Raw genomic sequence first — 23,016 nt, forward strand, 5'->3', positions numbered from 1 at the left:
TTTCAGGCACAAGGGTGGTAGCTGTGTGTTTGTGAATATATACTGAGGCCCATATGGGTGTGTGTGTGTGTGTGTTTACAGCTTCTGTGAGTTGGCATTTGTCTCACCTAAAGTGTATGAAGTGTAGGCTTTTGTCCTCATGCTGAGAGAGCCTCTCCTAGAAGGTGTTGTTGCATCTGGTCCGTCTTGTTTCTCCATATTTTGCCATTTTACACATAATACTTGTGCATCTGTTCWGTTCCCTGTATGGCGTCACTGACTCCTGTTTGTGTGTCCGCTCATCCACTCCTCATCCACAATGCACAGCTCACACACAAACACAACGTCAGGAAGGCGCTTTCTGATTGTCTCACATCCGCTCAACACTGCTCCATAAATAGAAAACCGGCTCCCCAGGGGTGAAGACAATGTTTGGTGGGCAGATTAAAGGGTGGAGAGCTCATTGAGTGAGGGGCTGACAGGCTAGATGGGTGAGACTGGTGAGATAAATAGTCCTGTTTCAATAGTCCTGTGTGAGAGGGCCTGTGGGTTTTACATCCCTTATGCTTGACTCATGTCCGCTGCTTGGCCCCTCTGCCATGTGAAATAGTAGYCCTTTTKCTCCCATCACATATAGACTTAGCAAAAACAATTACTGAGAATGGATTGAGACAAGAACGCTAATTTACTGTAAGCAGCAGCGCAGATGCAGAGCAAGTGTATCACATAATTGGCAGTTCAACAGACTTCACTCAATCACGTAAAAGACTTAAATCAATTACAGAGAGCGAACCGATACAGCCTACTGGGAGGTTGCTTTCTCTTTCTTTATTACAAGCAGTGGATTTAGAGAAAGTGTACCACGTAATTGGTAGTTCAACAGCAGTTTGCCCTTGTGGAAGACTAAGTGGGCACTGCTTCACATCCTACAATAAAGCCACCTGCCATTGCTACCATTTACTTTCCTCCACTGAGAAATAGCCGTGCTACCTGTGGGAAGGTGAGGTGTGAGCCGTGGAATGTAAGAAAAAAGGAGTTGTTTTGCATTCCCCAACACAGCAACATCTCACAGTGGGTGGCATGCTTCATTCTCTGAACAGTCCACAGGTGGAGTTAAATACAATCTTGTTTAGAGATTCACAATGATAATGAACTGCTCTTGTGATGTTAACCCCACCACCCCAGATCACTCAAATACCAAGACACTGGAGGGTTGATATAGCCAAATTGATTAGAATAATAATCAACTGCTCTTGTGATGTTAACCTCATAACCCCAGATCACTCAAACACACAGACATTACAGTGCAGATATAGCCCCATTTGTTTAGAGATTAGGATAGACTGGAGACTGATGGTTGTTCTGTTCCCCACCTGTGGACTGTTCAGAGAATGAAGCATGCCACCCACTGTGAGATGTTGCTGTGTGAGTGATGGCCTGTGTGTGTATGTTTGTGAAACAGAATTTGTGTGTGTTTGAGCCTAAGCATATGTGTTCTTATGGGTGGCATGACTGGTCATTTCATTAAATGCTGTGATACCAGGATGTGTTGTATGCTTGGGCAGCGTGTTAAACCCTCTCTGATGAGCCTAATGACAGATAGGCTGCCATTAAAGTGGCATGTCCAATTACCGCTACACTTACTCTCCCCTCCCTCTGACACCAGGGCCATCCATCAAAGACCAGACCATCAATGACCAGGCTTTATGCTACATAAAGCCTGGTCATGTGCGATGACCATCCCCCTACAACTGGCATATTAAGGAAAAGGAAAAAAGGGGGATACCTAGTCAGTTGTACAATTGAATGCATTCAACCGAAATGTGTCTTCTGCATTTAACCCAACCCCTCAGATTTATAAAAATGTTTAATATGTGTTCCAGGCTGATTCGATCCCAAGTTAAGTATCTGACTACAATTTTGGTCAGCTCGAAACAGGGCCATGAATGTATGAATGGACTATCTCTATCCCATTGCCCGCCTGTGGTGATAAGTAATACATACATTCTCCCCTCGGTTCTGCTAAATGTGATTTATTTAAATCTTTTAGAATCATACTTTTATAACCTGTTGTTACAGGCCATGTTTTATTCATTATTGAGAAAGAGTTGCAACTTTGAACCACAACCATTATAGCCCAGCTAGTGTAATAATGCTATCAGACATTCATTTCCATGGCCCATTAATATTGTTTGAGTGTAATTGATACTCATTAAATTGAACACAAGGCTTATGAACAGTACGCTCATTGTGTTCCAGGCACTTACCTCTCAGGCTGTACTAGTGAGTAAAAGYGTTTCCCCTCCTCTCCTGACTGGTGCTGGAAGCTCACCAAACCAGGGTCAGGATGGGGTCGGGAGGAAATGGTAAGCGTCTCACATCCTGCGCTGAGGGCAGAAACAGGTTCTTGGGGGAAGTGGCAGCTGCTCCAGAGTGATCCCATTAGGCTTCAGTTAAGCCTGTGTGCCAGTCACACCACACCTCCCAGGAACCAGAGCACATATGGGCCAAACTCAGTTTGGCTGGGGTGTCGGACAATATGCTGTGCCAATAAATGCACTGTAATCCATCCATTCCAAGCCTATTTTGGCCCTCGCAGTAACTTATCTCACCCGCATGCGTTCAAAAGATATTGAATTCTCTTTGAATTGTGTAATGAAAARATATGATTTTCATTGYAAATAATTGGGAATGGCTACATAAATATATCCAGACAGGTAGTTTTATACCAGACACTTTTAAGTGAAGTCAAAAGCCAGAGTTCACTTAAAAGAACAAGACAGCCCTCTGCTGGTAACAAACAATAACAATGTGAAATAGCTTTTTAGCTCCATGTTCTCATTACCACCCTCCCGATAACAGTACTGCATTTTCCCTCAGACTACAATTATCTGAGTCAAATAGATTTTCCCCTCCCTACCGTCTCATCTCCAATCGCCTCCAAGGTTCCCAGAATTAACACTGCCTGTTGCTGTGGCTGGCCGAAAAAGTGTTGCCATGGAAACAGACAATGCAATACTCTCTCTTGAGAGTCGGGCAGCTTTTTTCTGCTCTATAATCTATTCCCCTGGCCGTCTGAGGCTGTCTGCAGAGATCTGACTTGGTATCACGTTAACCAGGGCTTTAGGGCACACCTCACTAACCTGAGAGAAGACGTACTCCAATTGGAGAAAGAACATCTGGATGAAAAGCTATTAGAAAGGCCAGAGAATGTTATCACGACTCACAACCCAGAGCCATAACTAGATGGATATGTACCCCAGAGGGCCGGAGTATGAGTCATTGGTAATATCATGGTGAATTGAAAAGAAGCTCACACTGGTGATCTTGATGCTCCGCAGAAGATCAATTAAATCTGTGAAGCTGCTGCGTCAAGATCACCAGTGTGCTGAAGTTTCTTTGCAATTTAGCACCGTTTTTAACCGCGCACCTGGTAATTCAATAGCCAATAGGTGTGTGTGTGTTACACTTTCTCAATACGACTCACGGTGAACAGACGGACTTGTGAACTACAGGTTGAAAAATATACTCCATCAACACATTTTATTTCTTCCCTAATAACTTTGAAGAGAAACATCCAAACGGTAACGCGCTCTCACGAGCTGATCTTATAATCATCAAAGTGAAGACAGTGTGAAATCTTTTGCGACCATACATCAGGTGTAGCAAACCCTCCTTCCTGGAGAGCCGGTTTTTACTCCAGCCGTACTGTGTCACACCTGGTTCAGCCAATCAAGATCCCGAGGAGCAACTGGTGAGTTATAGTAGGGCTGGAACAAAACCCTGCAGGAGGTTGGCCGTCCCTGCTCTACAGCTGAAATCTAGTCGTGTTTTGGACAGATATGCATACATAGTTAGATATATAAATCGAAGTCATCAGACAGAAGAAAAAATAAAGTCGGCATGTTATAGATCAATATCAACACAACGACAGAGTGTGAACGCAGAAAACCCACGCTCATCTTTTTGAGTAGACATCTAGAATCAAGCTAAGCAGATCCTTGCTCGATTATTCGTATTGTGTGATGAGAGCATTGCGATGCATATTGTGTTACGGCAGATATGAATTTGGCGAATTCTCCAATACCACCTTCATTTAGCCCCATCAACAGCAGGGTTATTCACAAACCAATATGGAAGGACTTAATTCACAAAGACCTAAAGACCTACAGTCTGTCACTGTAAGCCTACTCGTTTCGAGACTTGTACTGTTCACCAGAGTAGCCTTTGTGCGGCTAAAATAGTTCAGTTCATATCAGTCCCCGGGGTTACCACCTCTAACCCAAGTTCTAGCTTTCATTGTATTCCTCAAACCGTTGCTCAACATCAGAGCTTGGATGAACACTTAGAAAAATGTCAGGTAAGGGCAGCCTGCAACCATTAGGTACATGAGACCCATCCTACTGTTCATAAAAATAAAAATAAACTCCACGAACACTGTACAACATCTATTTTCATCATACGATCCCCATTATACAACAATAAAATGTATTTTCCCCCCCATAATTCATTGTGGTATGATTAAGGCATTAAGTGTACTCTAGTGTAGGGGTCTGTGACCCACTCCTGCTGTATCAGCAGCAGCCACAGTGGAAGTCTGCGTTTGGGTCCAGCAGGAGGTTCTTGCGGTCGCAGTGCAGGCAGTCCAGGTGGTACCAGGCGTCGCAGTCGTCACACTGGACCCACTGCACCGTGTCCTGCTGGGGCAGGCGGCAGCGAGGCGCGGCACACGGCTCCACCCCCTGGGACACTCCCTCCACTTCGTCTTCTGAGGACGACGAGGAGGAGCTCGAAGAGGACGACGACGAGGAGGAGGAGGAAGACGAAGAGGAAGGAGGGGGAAGGGAGGGCCGCGGAGGAGGGTGCTTCCTTGGTCTGCCCCGCCGCTTGCTGGGAGGGAGAAGAGCGAAGTGTCACATTCGACTTTCAACGTATTCACTATATATCACAAAAAATACATATTTGAGAATGTGAAGAGAGAACGGAGCATATTCGTTTCCAGAAAAGGAAAATGTACAATGAGAAATACAAATATATGATAGAGCAATGTCACTGTAGTTTGGATGCTGTCACATGAGGGCATTCTTACCCAGAGGTGATGTGAAATCTAGCAAACTGCCCTGCCCGTCCTCGATCCTCTTTGCAGATCCTCAAGGATGGAGACCCCAGGGTGTAACTCGTTCCTCCCACCACCATAGGGGAGTAAACTGGGGCGCTGTGAGCCCGTTGCCTTCCCCGCCCAGAGGATGGCGGCGAGAAAATATTCTGCTGGCGAAACACAGAGACGTTCACATTTGGGCCAGTCCTTTGATTGTTTGGGTTGATCTCCCGCCTCTGACTGATGTTGAAGGAAACATGGTTGAGTTTGCCGTTAGCGACGATGGTGTGACAGTTTGCGATCGGTTTGGGCACAGGCACGTGTTTCAGTTCAAACTGGCGTCGTACATCCTGGTCCGTTTTGGGTAAATGAGCATGGAAACCCTCAGATTCTGACTTGTAGAGGCGCCTTCTCTTCGTCCCACTCGGCCCGTCCTTCACTCTTCGGTGGTTCCCGGGATCGTCCGAGCTGTCATCCTCCAGAAGGACCGTGTGGGCGGACTTGCGCCTGCTCTTGGATGAGGGCGGGAGTGACTTGGATGAGGCCACAGAGGTAGTGGGTGGAAAGGGAGGAGGGGTGGAGGGCGGGACCAAGGATGTGAAGGGCAAGGAGGTGGAGCTTGTGTCTGTGATATTGCCATCACACCTCTTAAATGTCCAAGGAGTCCCAGTCATCTTGCTCAGGCTTCCGATGGAATTCAGAATGACAGTCGCCCTGTTGAGATCCAAGTTGGCCACCGCCTTGCGGTCCAGGCTCGTTCTGATTCGGTTCTTCAGGTCGGAGGAGAAGGTGCCGGCCTTTGGGATGGTGATGGCGTCAAAGTCCAACGGCCGCACGCTAACCTTRTGGAAGAGGAAGTAGAACTCTGGGCTTCCTCTCTCCGATTGGCCGCCGAAGGTGAGCGTGTCACCATCTGAGAGCACCCATTGGACACCTGGCTGCAGCCGGACCTCATTCACCCAGGTACCTGGCATGGGAAAGTGGAGGAGAATGCTCAGATGAAAGGCTAGTAGAATAGAATTTAATGAGACCTAAGGAAACTAAACACAAGTGTGTGTAGTTGTAGAATATGTTACAAGAAATTAACAAAATAAATATTAATTCCCTCCCAAAGATAGAATGACAGACACATCATATCAGACTACATCACAGTTATATGTCTCTGATGGTGATTCTTCGAAGAACGGTGTACTGTAATCATGTGGGATGGTGTGGAACTCACCATGGCTGCTCCGGTCTTTTATCTGCACTTTCCAGCCCCCCTCAGCTGCTCCCTCCGCCTCCCTCTCAGCATGCAGCTCGGCATGGATACGAGACACAGACGTTGAGTCCAGTGTGACATCACACAGCTCTGCCGCTCGGCCCAGCCGGAACACCGAGTGGGTCAGCGCAGGCCGGAACGTGTACAGGTCCCGGGCTGAATCCGTAGAGGACGAGCCGATTCTCAGCAGCTGGAAACACGGCTGGACTCCAGACAGCATGGCCACGACTCACCGATGCCCACCCCAGTCAGTGACAGATACTTTCTTACATAGAGCCTTCCATTGCTTAAATAGCACTTAAGTCAGTGAATGTGATAACAAAAAGCCGTCTGTAATGCTGGTAAAAGCTTTGTTCTTAGTATGTTGCGTAGAATGAATTTGAACAGATTTAACATTCAAACTCTTGTTTTAATAGTAAAACGTATTGTATACAATCTATAACCTGCACGGTTATTTGCTGAGTAATGTCACCTAAATATCAGTTGTAATACCGTGTACATTTGACTAAGCTAACTAATTCATAAATTGACACGTAAAGGCTGGGAGCTAGAGCTGGCAGCTTGAGGTGGGTTCAACCTGAAAAGACAGAAGAGGGAACGTTTGTAAGACAGAATGCTCATATGACTCACTCAGCCTGTCTACACCATAGATAGTTAACTCATTTATATTGCTAATATAATCAATTATGACAATTTCATATTTGACACAAGTGATCAACCTTTGGATTGATGGCAATTTAGCATCCTATTGCCTAGTGATGGGGAGAAAAAAGTAGATGGTTACTACTTTGGACGATATTATATCGATACTTTGACTCCAAGTATCGATTTGGAAATCTACCTTTTGCTAGGTAGTGTTAGCTAGCGCTAGTCGGCTGTACCTGTYCCAAAACTCTGGTAGAGCATTTTTTTATCCTATAGCTTCTTCTCCATCTTTATAAATTGAGCCAATTTTCAAAACTTATTGCCACGACTGATCAAAACCAATTGTCTCATGCTTTCTGCAGAAGACATATAGTGAGCAATATGTTTGGAACATCGAATCACAATACATATCGTATTGGCACCTAAGTATTGTGTTGTGAGGTCCCTGTCAATTCCCAGCTCTATTGCCCTATCTGGCCCTTTTGTAGGCCAGCAGATCAATTTCCAAAAACGAACACACACACTTCCAAAAATATATTTTAGGAACTCAGCTTACTGTTGAGAGTTAGAAAACACAGATGCAATTCGAAATGTGGTTGTGCATCAGCACTTTCTCTTGTTATGTCAGTCAGAATTGCAGAAAGGCTACAGACAGGCCCTGATCACTGTGTCCTCTTATGATGAGTTCAGATTGTGGCCCCCATCAGTTGCCCATAGCTGCACTCTGTATCTCAGAAAAGTTGCCTAAATTAAAAATACGCATCAAAATAGACTTTTACATGTAGTTGAATTGTAGGTACTACCTTGCCGTTGTGAGCATTCACCAATATGATGCACATTGTTCTATGAAAAACGAACAAACTGCATGTAGCTAATGGCTAACGTTACTGTATGCCTGACAGTGCTGCTGATTTGCTAGTGTAGCACAAGGCTCGTGCGGTGAAATTGCACAGGGACAAAGCAGTGGGCAACAAGTGTATCACTTTTGTTAGGTAACTAGCTAAATTACAACGAATAGTTTTGCCAAGATGACTATGCAAATGTCAACAAACTAAACCATCGTTACACCGATTAAGAGGTGCATCATATTAAGATGTCAAAATACACTACTCGGAAAAAGCATTTCACAATCAAGGCGTAGACAGCCGGATAGTTCCTGTAATCCACAATGAAAGTCATACCTCCACAAAAGTGGCTCGAATCTGCTGCACTTGAATTCTTATCCACTATCTAAATATGATGCTAACGCTGCCGATTGTTTAAAACTGTCTATATACTTTAGTCTTTTGATAACTTATGTCCAATTTAAACGTCGTTGTTTGCTGAACGGAGATTTTTGCGTTCTTTTCCCCAGGAAGTCCTTTGAAATTTGGCGCGCCATCCAGGCTTCCTTGCGCTTGATTCACGCCATTTCCGCCCGCCTCTGTTCTGTCACTCACAGCTATGGCATAGTTTTAATTGAAACAGAGTGGTACTGTAGCTACCGTGGCCAGCTATTACAGATGAAACTCGCAGGTAAGGTGTATGTAGTTAGTTAGTTGATAGGCTATGGTGTCTGTTGATTTCAGAGTTTCCCGTAATTAAGACAGGAAATTATTAAAGAAAAATAAATTGATAAGGTAAGGTTTTTAGAGCGTTTCATACCATGTGGCTTCCACCTTAGAACAGTGCACTGCAGCACCTGCAGTAGCAACATATTGTAGGCCTACTACACCAGATAATGTGATATAACTAAAGATTGTTGGTGTCCATTACTGAACGTTACAGGTTTGCCTATACCAAACAGCGCCATAGATTTAGCATCTAATCTGCAACTCCCTTTGTTCTTGATTCTGGAAAACAGTTTCTTATACATGACGTATCCAGTTGCAGGTGGTTCTACAAAAAAAGCAGCAAAAACGAAGGTTCCTTGCCATCTTAGCCGCCGCACATCTAGAATTTCCCAGCATCTTTGTCAGAACAAGTCCTTTCTATGAGACATGGCCACATGTAGAAGTAGGTGACAGGGCGACTAAAACAGATGCATGCAGTAAGCATATCTCACTCGATACAAAACATGTATTTACTATCTTCCTGAGTTTTATATGGTGTTTGTAGAACCACCTGCAACTGGATACAGACATTTTATAAAGATAACTGTTTTCCTGAATCGAGAACAAAGAGACTATCACCAAATGCAGGTTAGTAGAAAAATTGTTGTTGAAGTTTTGTATAGGCAAACTTATAACATTCAGTAATGGACACCAACAATATATCACATCATCTTGTGTAACAATCTGTAGATACACCCCCAGTAGGCCCTAGGTCTACACGTTACAGGAGGAATCTCGATTCACTTCCAGAATTTGACTTCATTATGGAAATTACTTTCCCAACCCTCCTACACTAAGAATGTTCCCTAGTGAGTTTACCTCAGCTCAGTATTTTCATTATATTGGAAGAATATTATTGCAGACATGGCACTGACACGAGACACAATTATGGCATCCTTTTCCATCAGTCTCTTCAAAATCCTTTAATGGACATTGCTCATTCATTACAGGAAAAAAAAGGGAAAAAAAGAATCTGTGCATGATGCCAAAAGTATAACATTTTCAAAATGGTTAATTCTAGCATACAAGGGCATAGTTGTTCGTACGTGATAGCGAAGTATTATAAAAGTCAACGATAATATAGCTAGAGAGCCAACAGTATGAATTCTGGACTTAAACCTAACAGGCAAGTTTGGAAAGTACTTCATTTTAAATGAAACAAAACAATCAAATGCAATCATAACAACCAAGGTTAGCATGCATCATTTCATTTGCAGAAGCAGTTTTCCTGAATACATCTGACATCTTTTCCCACCAAGGTGCCTGAAATAAACCTGCCGGGTAGGTATACCATTCAGCTGAATTCAGCTATGGACTTCAGCCTTGTGAACTCAACCCTGAACTAGATAAAATGGACATATATTGCTGAATACTAAATACTACTATTAATGAATGGTCGTACTTTGTAATGAATGGTCGTACTTTGTAATGAATGGTCGTACTTTGTTGCCGAAATCCCACTTTTTTTACCTGTATAGAGCATAAAGTCACCCCAAGACTTACTCTCAACTCTGGGTGACCATTTGTTTACATACCATGTTGGCTGACATCAATATTAAGGAAATAGAATCATTGTGAAAATTGCAGAGGTGATTTTGTAATGGCTTTTGCGGGCGACGTGTACATTATTCTAGTCTGAGCCATAGTAATATTGACAATGAGAATACCTCTTTGACTGCATGAACAGACACCAAAAAGATAGTATTTACGTTGCAATTTAAATATGACAGTATTCCTGCTGTCTCACAGGCGACCTACAGCTCAACATGCAGCAGTAGTTTTTGGGTACACTATAGCTGACAGCAGTTATCTGCATAAGAAGAAAAAAGTGTAATATTAGTTAAAGTAGTCGTGATACTAAGAGTTCTTATGAAATGTTCAAGCACATCTAGCATTTTCCAAGAAACATTCTGAGGTGCGGATACTATCGTGTGATACTCTAGGTAGATGATGTGTGATGCAAAAGAGAGAAGAGAATGAGAGACCGAAAAATAGGCATTTTACTGCTATTATGTCTCCTCGATCACAGTCTAAGGCATCTCCTACATTACGTGTATCAGTATAACTACTATGAACATAGTGAAAGGATAAATTACCCAACTCAGGGATATAAAATCTTGCATAACTTTGCAGTAAGAAACAATATTGGCTGTATACACATGCAATATATCTCGGCTATATACAAGAGTGCTTGAAAGTGAGCTTTGGGTAATATTTGTAAAGTAATATTTTTAGATATATATCTTTTTTTTTCAGTGCTAAAGCYCAGATATTGCTCAAGATTCAATGAAAAATCAATCCCCCTTCAATTAGTTAAAATAGGAATGGGTCAAATGTACCTCACCAGACCATGGATTCAGTAGCTTGTTACCTGATATGAAAACGATAGCTTTAAAGGTGGCTTTTACATTGTCTTTAGTCAAAGTTATCATCAATTCTAAATAATTAGTGCAAATTCAACACCAATTGAACACAAATGATATTCTACACAACCAATATAATAGCCGATAGAATATCAACGATGAAGTAGCTACATCATATATGATGAATTTACACGTAAGATATTTATTTACGCTGTCCAGCATTCTCATGTTGTATTAAAAACAATTTAACCTTAATTTTCAACAAAAAAAGGAATGTAGAATCATACTTTTTATTTTGTAGGTAGTGTTATTTACAACAGCTGCAATTAAATTCATTTAAAAAAATTTTTTTTATACTTTTAACTGTTTCTCATGTTATATTTGTGCTTTTTCTTTCAGACACCAATCATGTCTGCCTTACTCAATTGAGTTCCACTCACGGACATCCTATATCGGTCACAACACAAGGTAGCGATATTGCTAGCAGACGCTGTCCCCAACAACAACTATGCCGCGTCCCTGGGACTGTTACACCCCTTCATTCCCTTTGTTTTGACCTTTTTAACATGATCATGTGACACACACCAATTATCGACATACAGAATGCCCTCGTTAATAATATGCAGAACCTGATTGGACTAGAGTTGAAACCAATGGGAAGCCTTAGTGGAATGGTTTGTCAGATGTTGTAATGGGTGTATTAATATAGTGTTACTGAAGCAAATGGACTGATGGTGGATGACTTTGCAATATATATTTGCAGCAAATGGACAGACAGACAGCTCTCACTGATGTTATCTGAGCGGTTGGCGAACGGTTCTGCGTTTTTTCCTGTTCAGGCTGAATGTATTGAATAGATCCGGGATATTAGGCCTATTTGACAGTACAATTCTCATAGAATTTAGACAATACAATAATCATGAAATGTCAACAGTTCAGCAATCACGGTGTTGGATTAAGATTCATGTTCTGTTTTGCATTGGGACTTTACCGCGTTATTATAATCTAGTCATGCATCCTCACCTATCTGAAATACAATGCGTTTGAAAAAATGTTGTACTGAATTGAGATGAAGTAGCGACTGTTATTCGTTTAGAGATTCTGGGTGGGATGTTTGGTTCAAATAAATGAATCTGACAGTAGAGACCGTGATGAATAAAGACRGTGATGAATGCAGCAGCAAGTGCATTGAATCTTAATAACTTGCTGGCTTTGTTGGCGCGCCAATCTCAGGAAGCGATGTGTTTTCAGTCTGTCAGGAAAGTTGGCTTAATCGTTAGCATTTATCAATTCAGCACTCAGTTCATTTTGGGCCGTGGAGTCAGGCAAAATAGGAATGAAAAAAGGGGGCTTCCCGAGTTGCATCGCAGTGCTAGCTGTGCCACTAGAGATTCTGGGTTCGAGTCCAGGCTCCGTCGCAGCTGGCCGTGACCAGGAGACCCATGGGGCGGCGCACAATTGGCCCAGCGTCGTCCGGGGTAGGGGAGGGTTTGGCCGGCAGAGATGTCCTTGTCCCATCGCGCTCTAGCAACCCCTGTGGCAGGCCGGGCGCAGTGCACTCTGACACGATCGCCAGGTGTACGGTGTTTCCTCCGACACATTGGTGCGGCTGGCTTATGGGTTAAGTGGGCATTGTATCAAGAAGCAGTGCGGCTTGGTAGGGTTGTGTTTCGGAGGACGTGTTCTCGACCTTCGCCTCTCCCAAGTCCATATGGGAGTTGCAGCGATGAGACAAGACTGTAGCTACCAATTGGATAAAAAAAAAAAAGGAAGGGTGACATCATGCATTAGCATTGGATGTCATAGGTCTGAATGTCATCTTATTCCTCCACAATCACTCCTGAGTCTGTCTTTATTAAAGGGCAACGATCCAAATGTTCAGGTCCCTTCCAACCAGAAGTCCCTATTCCAAGGCTTTTTCTGCAGTGGCTGGGGTTGTAATGAGAAACATGCTCTTATGGAGATGGGTTCAAAATGGCGTGATGTGAAGTTGCCGTTGTATTAGTTCCGGGTCATTTGTGTTGCAAGATAAGGGATGTAGTAAACGTGTGTTTTACTGGATGATGTCATCAAAAGTGGCAGAGATTGGACACCTTGTTACATGCCCAGGGACACAACAAGCTTTCTTGCATAGCATGGTGTTATTCAATCTACGAGGCTTGTATCAGTTATCAAGAATTAGCTCTCCAACTCTGGTATTCTATAGAGGCTATATGCTGAGACAAGCGCTTTCTATGAGTTGGTGCCAAAGCCTTGCCTGTAATTTCTGTTATGTAATGAAATTGTAGAGGTATAGGCCTATGTCAGAAACGATGGGCTTATGGTTGTCAGAAGCGTTATTTACCAAGATTTCTTTAGAAAATAAAGTTGTATTTATTGATTTTGTTAGTCTAGTATTACAATTTTATTTGTAAAATTAAGTTGGTCTATTACCCTGGGCCTATGTCATACATTTTGCTGCTATGTCTATGTCCCCACATACAGTATCAGTGGTAGGAACATTCAATGCTAATAAGAAAGATGGATTAAATATATTGTAGCTCTGTCAGAAATGTTATCATTTTTGTCATTATAGGAAATCTGGGATACATTTTTACAGGATTATTAAAAAAAAAAAAAAATGCTTTGATATCAATGTGCACTCATTCCTTTTGGACATTTTAATCTGGCATTATCTTAGATATTATCTCTGAGTCTGTGGTTCTTAGGAATGCATGCAGTACGCAGTAATTAATACTGTCAATTCCCTCTTGGGCCAGCTAAGGATACATTCTGGCTTTAAGTCTAATTTAAAAACATGTGTAACGGGGGTCAGTGTGCTGTTAACAGCTTAGCTTCCTCCACAGTCCAACTGCCACATACTGGGCTCGACCCAGTGATCCTCTGCTTCACAACACACGTGACCGCRCTGCGTGACAACATTCCAACGGGTTGAGCCACCCAAAAGGTACCAATTGGATGGCTCCATCCGCGACATTTCAACCTAGATGTCGAGTGAGTTTACGGTATGTTCTTAACTCTGTTACACATGCATTTCCCGTATGCACAGAATTCATGTGTTCTAATGAGCTAAGTTCTTGTATTTTTTTCTTTAGAAAGTCTAGTGCATTTAGAGTGGCAATTTTTACACCATGTATTTTTTTGTAGCTTTAGGTTAAAAAAGCAGTGATCAGGATTTGGGTAGTGTCTGTGTGAGTGGGGGAGTAATTGAGGCTGAAGAGTAAAGGTTGTTAGGGTGTCCGGTGGTTTGTGTCTGACTTTTAGGAATACAATGCAGGAGCTCTCAGGGGATGGTGCTCTCTGCGGTGGCACTGGGAATCAATGGGCTTCTTGCTTTATCGGCAGGCTCAGCAACACTGTCGGCTGCCTTAAGTCCTCCAGCTCGGCGCCCCTGGATGTCATTTCTGGCGTGCTGTTACCCATCAGGTCTTCTTCAGGGGCGTAGGCCTCAGAGCGGGCCTGGGTCACGGGGCTGGGGCTCATGGCCAAGTCGGGGTTCCGGTTGGCGCTTTGATCTCCCTCTGGGATGACAGTGGCTGCCACGCTGTCAGAGTTGTTGAGGACCAACTTGTGGGAGGTAAAGGTCTGGGGCATGTCCGTCTCGTATTCGCTGTCTAACGGGAGGCCGGAGGAGTTGAACTCTACCCCCGAGTCGCTCATCTCCAGYAAGTTCTTGTCCGAGGAGAGAGTGTGGTAGCGGCCTGCTTTGGATACCTCCAGACCCTGTGGAAGGAAAGTCATGTGGGGTGGAGGGGTGTGTAAAGAAAGGGTCAGCAAAAAAAGAACATGAATGATTCATTTCGGATGTTTCTGCAAATGTAGTTTAGGTACTGCTTGGCGTGTAGACTGGTTATTTTCAGCCTTTTATGGAAACATTACCCCCGTATTTCTGTTTATGTCTGTCTTTATTTAAAACATTTGCAATTATAATGGTGGAATCTGTTTTCCTCTTGCAACTTAACATGCGCACCGGTAGGCCACTTCCCACCCCATAATGTTTTCCTGCTWACCTTAATAGTGACCTCAGTGCTTTCTGTAGCATTGCTGTTGTCCCACGTAGACGTCAAAGTGGACTCCTCAGCGAACCGCGTATAGGCCTCTTGAACAACCTACCAACAACAGCACAAGAGGGTCGTATTTTAGCAGGKACCCACYGCAAGCYCATTACAGTAGCAATCACAGGTTCACTTCATCGTGTATACATCATGTATATATGTGCGTCATAAAAAACACATACAGGTAAATAGGAGTTGGCGGGAAAAACTGTACATGTACTGCACATTAAGCTCTTATATCGATGTATAAGATCGTAAGGTGTGTATATATAGAGTGACAAGTTGAGCGACTGGAGTTGTTTGGCGTGAAAAGAACACACTGGAAGTTTAGAGGAGCAGGCTTCGGGGAGCCATCGTTCTTGAGGGACAGGGATTCGCATTCTAGTGTGTATGTCAGGAGAGAGCGAGAGATGAGGTAGATCAATCGATWTTTTATGTCGGAGCGCTCCGGAAACTGCTGTGGGGAGCGCAAAGGCAATCAGACAGGCTGTCCAGGTTTGTCGACCTAGTCTCCAGAAATCCATAATGAAGTGGGACATGAAGCCTCGCTGCATATTGATAGTGTCGTCTAAGCCTCCAGAGCAAACACCTTACAGGGGGATTAAAACAGTAGAGGCCCCTCACATCATGTCACAATATATACATGTAAATTATCTACGGTACACCACTTTCAAACACACAAATGTATAGCATCAGGTGTACAGAAATTACACAGACACACACGTAGACACAGACAAATAGAAACAAACAGAAATGGCACACCTTTGACACAAACGTCTGTTGGGCTAGTAGCTGATTAAGCAATAGAGTTCCCCTAAATTTTTGGTAATCAAGAATACAATCTTACTTGGACGTACAGTGTRGAATACTTTGAGTAATTACTACAGTACTTGAATTGGCCCGGCTTCCCGAACCCAGATTAAGCCTGTAACTGGACTTAAAAGCATCCTCAACAGAGATTCACCGTTGAGCATGTGTTTTAGTCCAGGAGTAATCTGTGTCCAGAGAACCCACCCACGTACTCTTAAACTACATGATGTCATAATGCATAATGCTCTTGGTCGATGTACAGTACAGTAGTTATTTGATGCACTAATTAATGTCTATGAACTCATCTCCACAGTATTCCCTTACTAGAGAACACTAATTGCTATAATACCATACTGTACGGCAGTGATAATCTTAGTGGCAACTTAATCCAGTGTATTATACAGCCTAAACCCACATTATGTCTGTATACTTTGCATGTAGGCTACTGTAAGTGTGCCACTAACTAGGTGGACATATCCTGGTTCCCAATGTGCAATTCCCAATGTACCACTYCATATAATCAAGAAAACAAGTGGTAGATCTATTCCAGTATCACCAAGCCAATTGATATGTTAATCGCTACTGCCCCGATCTTAAACAAACGCACCGTAGACTCACACACACACAAATCAGCACATACTCACACATACACATAAATACATGTTTACCTTGTAACTCCGCCCCCCAACAACAACATATGTGCATGTGTGCTTGAGAATAGCTGAATCGTATTGGACGGCTGCATCTGTATGCTTATTTGCACTGAGGCTATGTCTGCAGTTATCATGAATTATCATGAATGAGTAACTGCAGTTATTTGTCAGCTTGGAGATTTGGGCGAAAGGAGGGAGGGGTGAGGAATGGATGGCACAGACAAATAATCACTGACGGTGGTAGGAGGCCCACACATCATAGTGACTCTATGACCATCCCCAGAGCGTTAGTACAAACACCAATACAGATTCATCCACTTAACACTACGGAATGAAGCCAGAACACAGTTCTCTCACCAAGCAGAGGCTCCGTCGGAGGCTCCTTTAAGAGGGAGAAATGTAACCAAAGGCAAATCGTTAACTAGAATTTRCCCAAACTTGTAATTAGGCTGACATCTATTGGGTGGACAATGGCAACATTGTGGGCTGCAAATGTACAAAACACTTCAAATTGCCACTGATGGATTCTGCGATATGGAGTGAGCGATGATATATGTGTGATCCCATTGTGTGACAACGGCAACATTGTGGGCTGCAGACAAAACACTTGAAATGGCCACTGTGATGGAATCTGCCATGTGGAGAGAGTGATGACTAATGATATGTGGATGATGATAGGCCTATTTGACAGTACAATTCTCATAGAATTTAGACAATAGAATAATCATGAAATGTCAACAGTTCAGCAATCACGATGTTGGATTAAGATTCATGTTCTGTTTTGCATTGGGACTTTACCGCGTTATTATAATCTAGTCATGCATCCTCACCTATCTGAAATACAATGCGTTTGAAAAAATGTTGTACTGAATTGAGATGATATGATATGTGTGATTCAAAGCGCCACACATCCAGGAATCCGACATTGGGCAGGCAGGTTTTGTTCCATAGTGAATTCCAGCAAATTAACAAAAGTAAATTAGGACCTTAAGTGTAATTAAAGCTATATATCTGAGACTAAAAGACGAACACTGGAATGCACTCTAAGGAAAAGAGAGCGGATCAGACAAAGGTGCACACGAACACTCACACACACAGTTAGATGTCCACTGACATCTTTCTTTGACCATACTTAAAGTGATCATTTTACAGAATGACATGTTGTTTTCCTTACCCTGTAAGCAGTCTACGGACAAGGTATGACAGCAACCCGTGCTTTAGTTTTGTTCAACTTTTTAGCATTTGTGGCACAAATCCAATGCAAGTCAATGGGAACAACGTTAACATTGTCATGCTTCATTGTCCAAATCATCTCTAAGTAACTACATTGAGTTACAAAACCAATTTTAAGATACTTTAGGATGATTTGGACATATACTAATGTTGTTCGCATTGACTTTGATTGGATTCGTGCCACTAATGCTAAACGGTTAGCAGTTGAAACAYRGGCAAGGTAAACAAAACCAAAGRATGGGTTGCTGTCATACCTTGTACATAGACRGCTTACAGGGTAAGGAATCCAATATGTCTCACTATCCCTCTAAGAGGGGTTACCATCACCAATATTTCTCTAACAATCACTTTGCAATCTGCTCTACGACTATATTAGGCCTACAATCATAGTAACATGGTTCCAGAATTTTCATGAATAACCAAAACGTGAAAACCGCGCTCTTGAAGAGACAATGGCCAATAATTGTTAATAAATGTAAGTGTTTCGACATGAGAATAGCACACAGGTGTGATAAAGCAGATGCTGCCTAACTATAGTAAAAGGGTTGTATCGTGGTGTCTTAAAGTGTTCACCCCTGTTGAGGAAGCGTTSGGCTGAGTTACCTTGACGAATGCGTCTCCATCCCCCTTGTCCGCCTGCTGGGCGATGAGGGCAATTTGCCTCGCCTTCTCTGCCCGACGGCGCACATTGGTCAGGCAGGAGAACAGGCACACCAGCAAGAGGAGGACCAGGAAGCCCAGTAAGGAGAGGATTGCAACATACAGCGTGGGTAACTTATAAGCTAAAAGAGAGAGGGAGGATGGAGGAAGGAAAGGGAAGACAAGGAGGAAAGGAACACCAAGAAAAGAGGAGAGATGAATGACGGGGGAGGTGAATGTGGAGAGTTCCAACATGAAAACAATAGAGTGAAATAGACAGTTCCATCGATGACAATAAGAAGAAAGAGAAAGGAAAGACCATTAAAAGGGGTGATACATGGATCCATATGTTAAAGGCCTAGTCTCCCTGACAACCCACGGTTTACCTTCTACCTCCAGGTAGATGTTGGTCACAGGAAACCCCAACAGGTCTGTCACTCTGAAGAGCCCCATGTCACTGAACCGGACCCTCTCCAGAATGCACATGGAGCCTTCTACAGTCAGCCTGCCGTCCAGTGATGGGTCCACCGGCACCACTAGCTCTCCTTGCTCCAGTATGACCCGGTCCTTCCGGTCCCAGTCTGGAGTGTACAGGAGGTTGACTTTGGTGTGGTCCACAAACAGGTTGATCTTCAAAGTACTGCCATATGATAGGTGGACGAAGTTCTGGTGCTCTTTGGAACAAAGGGGCGAGATAAAAAAGGATCAAAGTTGTCAAATAGTTCTGTTTGCGCTTACCTTGGCCTGTGTCTTTCAAGCTTTGTCAACCATATTTTGGGCACACCACTAACCACAATTTCAAAACCCCTGGATAAAGTATAATCTCCCTTCCATCTCTGGCATTAACCACTCCCTCTCTGACTTTGGTTTTCCTCATCTCACCTTTAACGTTAAGGCATGACCTCCTCCTGACTTTCCCGTCGCGGTCCAGTACGGTGAAGCTACCTTCGTCTGTCCCCTGCACCATGCTTAGAGTCACCCTTTTCTCTGACACACTCAGACGGCCCTTGTACTCTTCCGCGGGGATGGAAGTCTGGTTGAGAAGCACCACCGCCGGTGGCTCCGTGGTCTGATTGGCCTGGGCTTGACTGGGCCTGAACTCCAGGGTGATAGGGCCCSAGATGTCGCTGAGTGGGATGTGGTATGTCTCACCGTACTTGACCACCTGCTCCAGCGCGCAATCTGCCAGGGAACACACAACAGCACAGTTCTATCACTCTGGGCTCAGGGGGAGTATTTTATTCCTATACAGTTGCACTTGCATCAGAACAGTGATCGTAATCGATTGCAGGCAAAAATGCAAGAAACTCTCATTTAGATCGATATCTGCGTCTAAGTTACATTGTTTGTGCAGAGTTAGGATACAARCTTAGACAGTGAATGTATTGGATAAACACCGATAAGAAGGAGGATACAAACAAGTCGATTGCAACATTAGAAGAAAAGTTTGAAGAATMAAACGGACAGAAGATGATTTAACTGTACAGTAATTAGAAGAACAGTACCCCTGACAAGGAGGAGGATGTGTTTGACATCGGCAGGCGCCCCGGTGTTCTTGATCATGTACATGCCCTCGTCCTCCTCCCCCACATCCTCCAGGATGAGGTGCTTGAGGGAGTTAAGCTGGGCCCGGTGGCCCACCACCCGCCCGTCCCTCATCAGGGCCACCTCGGCGGTTGGATTGGAGGCGGGCTTGAAGAGAACCTCAGTGCTGTCTAGGGATGGGAGTGGGATGTGCACATCCTCGCCGAAAAAAGCWATCTTGTGTTCTTCTTTGACTGAAGACAGAGAATGGAAAAGAGGTGGAGATTGATAAGGGGACTCAAGGGTATAAGGAATAGTATGTCCGAATCAGGGAAACGTTAGTGATGGTATTCATACTCAATCTTCAGGTTTTGACAGTCACAGACAGAATAAACTGTAGATCATGCGTGACTTTACCTTTCAGGGATGCAGTCAGAACTGTAGTGTAAAAGAGAGGTTTATTTTAGCATTACTTTATGTTCTTTGTCAAAMATCCTTCAAGAAGTTYGAAATGCTTTGTTCTGCTGGAAGAGAAACCACAGAACTTGGCAAATATCTCAAAGCGTTTGCAATGTAAATGCCCTACATTCTCACCGCCAAAAATAGAACTGCTGTCAAKAACATCAAACCCTCCATAAATTAACGAGGGGGAAAAAAGGAACAGATAATAAATGAATTGTGTACTCATGTGAATAAAATCTGATGTAATCATGTGACTGTGTCAAACTTTGCTTTATGCTCTTTCAACCTCTCAACCTAAATCCCTGGTGACTAATTCTCCAATATGCTTACCAGTGCAGAACACGGCTCCAAACACYGCAACACCAATTATTTTCATCTTGATTGAATCTCTGAAAACACCAAATAAAAAGTGTTTTTTTACAGCAGGATATTGCTTACCTAAATATGGATTTAATTATTGTACATGCATGTAGAGATATGAAGATTCACTAAACATAATAGGGTATAGTTTAAATCTGGACATGAAGAGCTCATATTCAATAATCTACTCCCAGGAAATTCTACTGTAACTGAAGAAAAAAAGCCAAGGTGTCTGCAGTGGTATTGACATCATTTCCTGGGGTTAACAGGACTGGCTTGTAGTTCCCCAGGGCATTAGTCAGCTCTTTTGTATGATGATGAGGCTGACCACCATTAGACTAGAGTGGACATGAGCCCAGGCTCAGACCACCATTCTGCTTACAGTGGCAGGAGATGGGAAGGAGAAGGAGTTTTAAGTGGCTCCAAAGATCTAGCGTACAACCATGAAAGAACACKGAGTGCTGTTTAATAAGCATTCTCTCTTTCAGCGGCATAAATTATGAAATTACAGCACTAGCTCTTCCCTATTTGCYTCTCATATTCAGGACAATCAAAGTGTAGCCAGAGTTTTGAAAGCAATTGATTTCCAATGGGTTGTGTTTAGTATCTGAGAAGAAGGATGCTAATCTACGTTCGAGTGAAGCTTMCCTTGAGCCTGTCGCATGCAATAACAATGTACATCAATCAGAACTCTGAAAGGTCAGGAGTCTATTTAACAAATGCAGAGCTGAAATTGTTCACCCCAATTTCTCGCACATATATCATCAGTATGACATCCCCGTGTCGCTCTTCCTCCACTACACACTCTCGCGCGAGCAGCATCSTCTTTCTTGTTCTATCTCTCAGTAAAACAGTGTGCAGTCTATACACCGGTGGTGCGACAAGGGTGTGTCACGCTCCGCTGCATGGGCTGTTCCAACAAGATAATACACAGCTGTGGTAATGATGATGACTATACTGCCCTGAGGAATCTGAAAGACATAGAGGAGACTCCTCCTCACTCCAGTTAGGATTTGTATTCTGTCTTCAGTACAGTGAATATGTGACCATACCAAACACTTACTCAGCGACTACGCTAAATTTGCCATCTGTCGTTRCCATTAATTARGAAGCCTAACGATTGGGTGTCCTGTCAGGGTGTCCACGTATTAACGCATTGGGCAGGACATCAAACGAATAATGAAGAATCACCAATTTCACATTGAACTACCATTCGTTCATCAATTACATAAACGATTGAGGGGGGAGAGGGTGGGGGGACGAACCCTCATAGTGTTTGTTCTGGTGTTCATTGTAAGGATATAGGRTACAATCTGAAGATGCAGAGAGGGCGTTCAACCTTCCCAAATAGCATAAGTAGCCTATGAAATGCTGCCTGGTGCCCAACAATAGTCATTTTTTCCCGTTTCTATTTTCTATTATTAGCCTTTGTTTATGGGAAGTGCTATWCTCTACATGTAAAATAATAATGATGTTTGTGTTCTAGGTGAATATGAAGGTAATTACTGTCATCCTACCCGATTCTGCTGCGCTATTACCGGTAACACGCCCTAAATCACGCATATTAGATATAGCTYTTAGACATGCATAAAACAAACAGCCAAATTACCAGCCAGCAAACGAAAAAACGGCCAAATTTAACCCATACATTTCCCGGTCAAATAAAAAACCGCTAGAACTGAGCAGATACCAATGAATCATGATTCGATGCTGGTAAATACCTTTCAGACAGGCTTGGATCCGGAAGCAGCAGATGGAACGGGCGGGGTATAAGAAGTAGGGTTTTCTGCTAAATTCGTTTTTTTTCTTCTTAATACCGTCGCCCTCTCCCTCACCCCCAACCCGTCAAATAAAGGGACTTCAATGGTGTTACGAATCGGGATTATCTGGAGAGCTTCGGTAGGTGTCGGTTTGTGGTCTATTAATGATCGGTGGAGCTCGTGCAATTTCGTTAGAATCCGGACTCCGGAGGTTCGGCTCTGCATTATTTCCCGTTATAAACTAGGTGGTTCGAGCCCTGAATGCTGATTGGCTGACAGCCATGGTATATCAGACCATATACTGTTAAAGGTCCCCAAAGCACACACATCCCTGGGTCGCTCCTCTTTTCAGTTCGCTGCAGCTAGCGACTGGAACGAGCTGCAACAAACATTCAATCTGGACAGTTTTATCTCAATCTCTTCATTCAAAGACTCAATCATGGACACTCTTATTGACAGTTGTGGCTGCTTTGTGTGATGTATTGTCTCTACCTTCTTGCTATTTGTGCTGTTGTCTGTGCCCAATAATGTTTGTACCATGTTTTGTGCCCCTACCATGTTGTTGTTATGGTGTGTTGCCAC

The 23,016-nt window shown here is 43.3% G+C and overlaps 2 protein-coding genes and 1 long non-coding RNA gene across 3 annotated transcripts; 1 reads left to right on the forward strand and 2 right to left on the reverse strand.

Annotated features, from left to right (window-relative positions):
* Positions 1-3,495: 3,495 nt before the first annotated feature.
* LOC111955974 (transcription factor 19-like) lies at positions 3,496-8,410 on the reverse strand. The gene is made up of 4 exons (XM_023976367.2): positions 8,165-8,410; positions 6,300-6,915; positions 5,069-6,044; positions 3,496-4,869 (listed from the first exon to the last, which is right to left on the reverse strand). The coding sequence occupies exons 2-4, from the start codon at positions 6,556-6,558 to the stop codon at positions 4,554-4,556; spliced, it is 1,551 nt and encodes a 516-aa protein (XP_023832135.1). The 5' UTR covers positions 6,559-6,915; positions 8,165-8,410; the 3' UTR covers positions 3,496-4,553.
* Positions 8,371-11,406, forward strand: LOC139023331 (uncharacterized). Its single transcript, XR_011474460.1, has 3 exons — positions 8,371-8,498; positions 9,793-9,856; positions 11,338-11,406. It is a non-coding gene; the product is annotated as an uncharacterized lncRNA (long non-coding RNA).
* LOC111956227 (uncharacterized) lies at positions 10,818-22,580 on the reverse strand. The gene is made up of 9 exons (XM_023976683.2): positions 22,396-22,580; positions 20,645-20,703; positions 20,270-20,290; positions 19,834-20,106; positions 19,211-19,510; positions 18,715-19,002; positions 18,293-18,471; positions 14,949-15,047; positions 10,818-14,661 (listed from the first exon to the last, which is right to left on the reverse strand). The coding sequence occupies exons 2-9, from the start codon at positions 20,688-20,690 to the stop codon at positions 14,257-14,259; spliced, it is 1,611 nt and encodes a 536-aa protein (XP_023832451.1). The 5' UTR covers positions 20,691-20,703; positions 22,396-22,580; the 3' UTR covers positions 10,818-14,256.
* Between the last annotated feature and the right edge of the window lie 436 nt (positions 22,581-23,016).

The sequence above is a fragment of the Salvelinus sp. IW2-2015 genome, linkage group LG31 (assembly GCF_002910315.2).
Source record: "Salvelinus sp. IW2-2015 linkage group LG31, ASM291031v2, whole genome shotgun sequence".
Taxonomy (NCBI): domain Eukaryota; kingdom Metazoa; phylum Chordata; class Actinopteri; order Salmoniformes; family Salmonidae; genus Salvelinus; species Salvelinus sp. IW2-2015.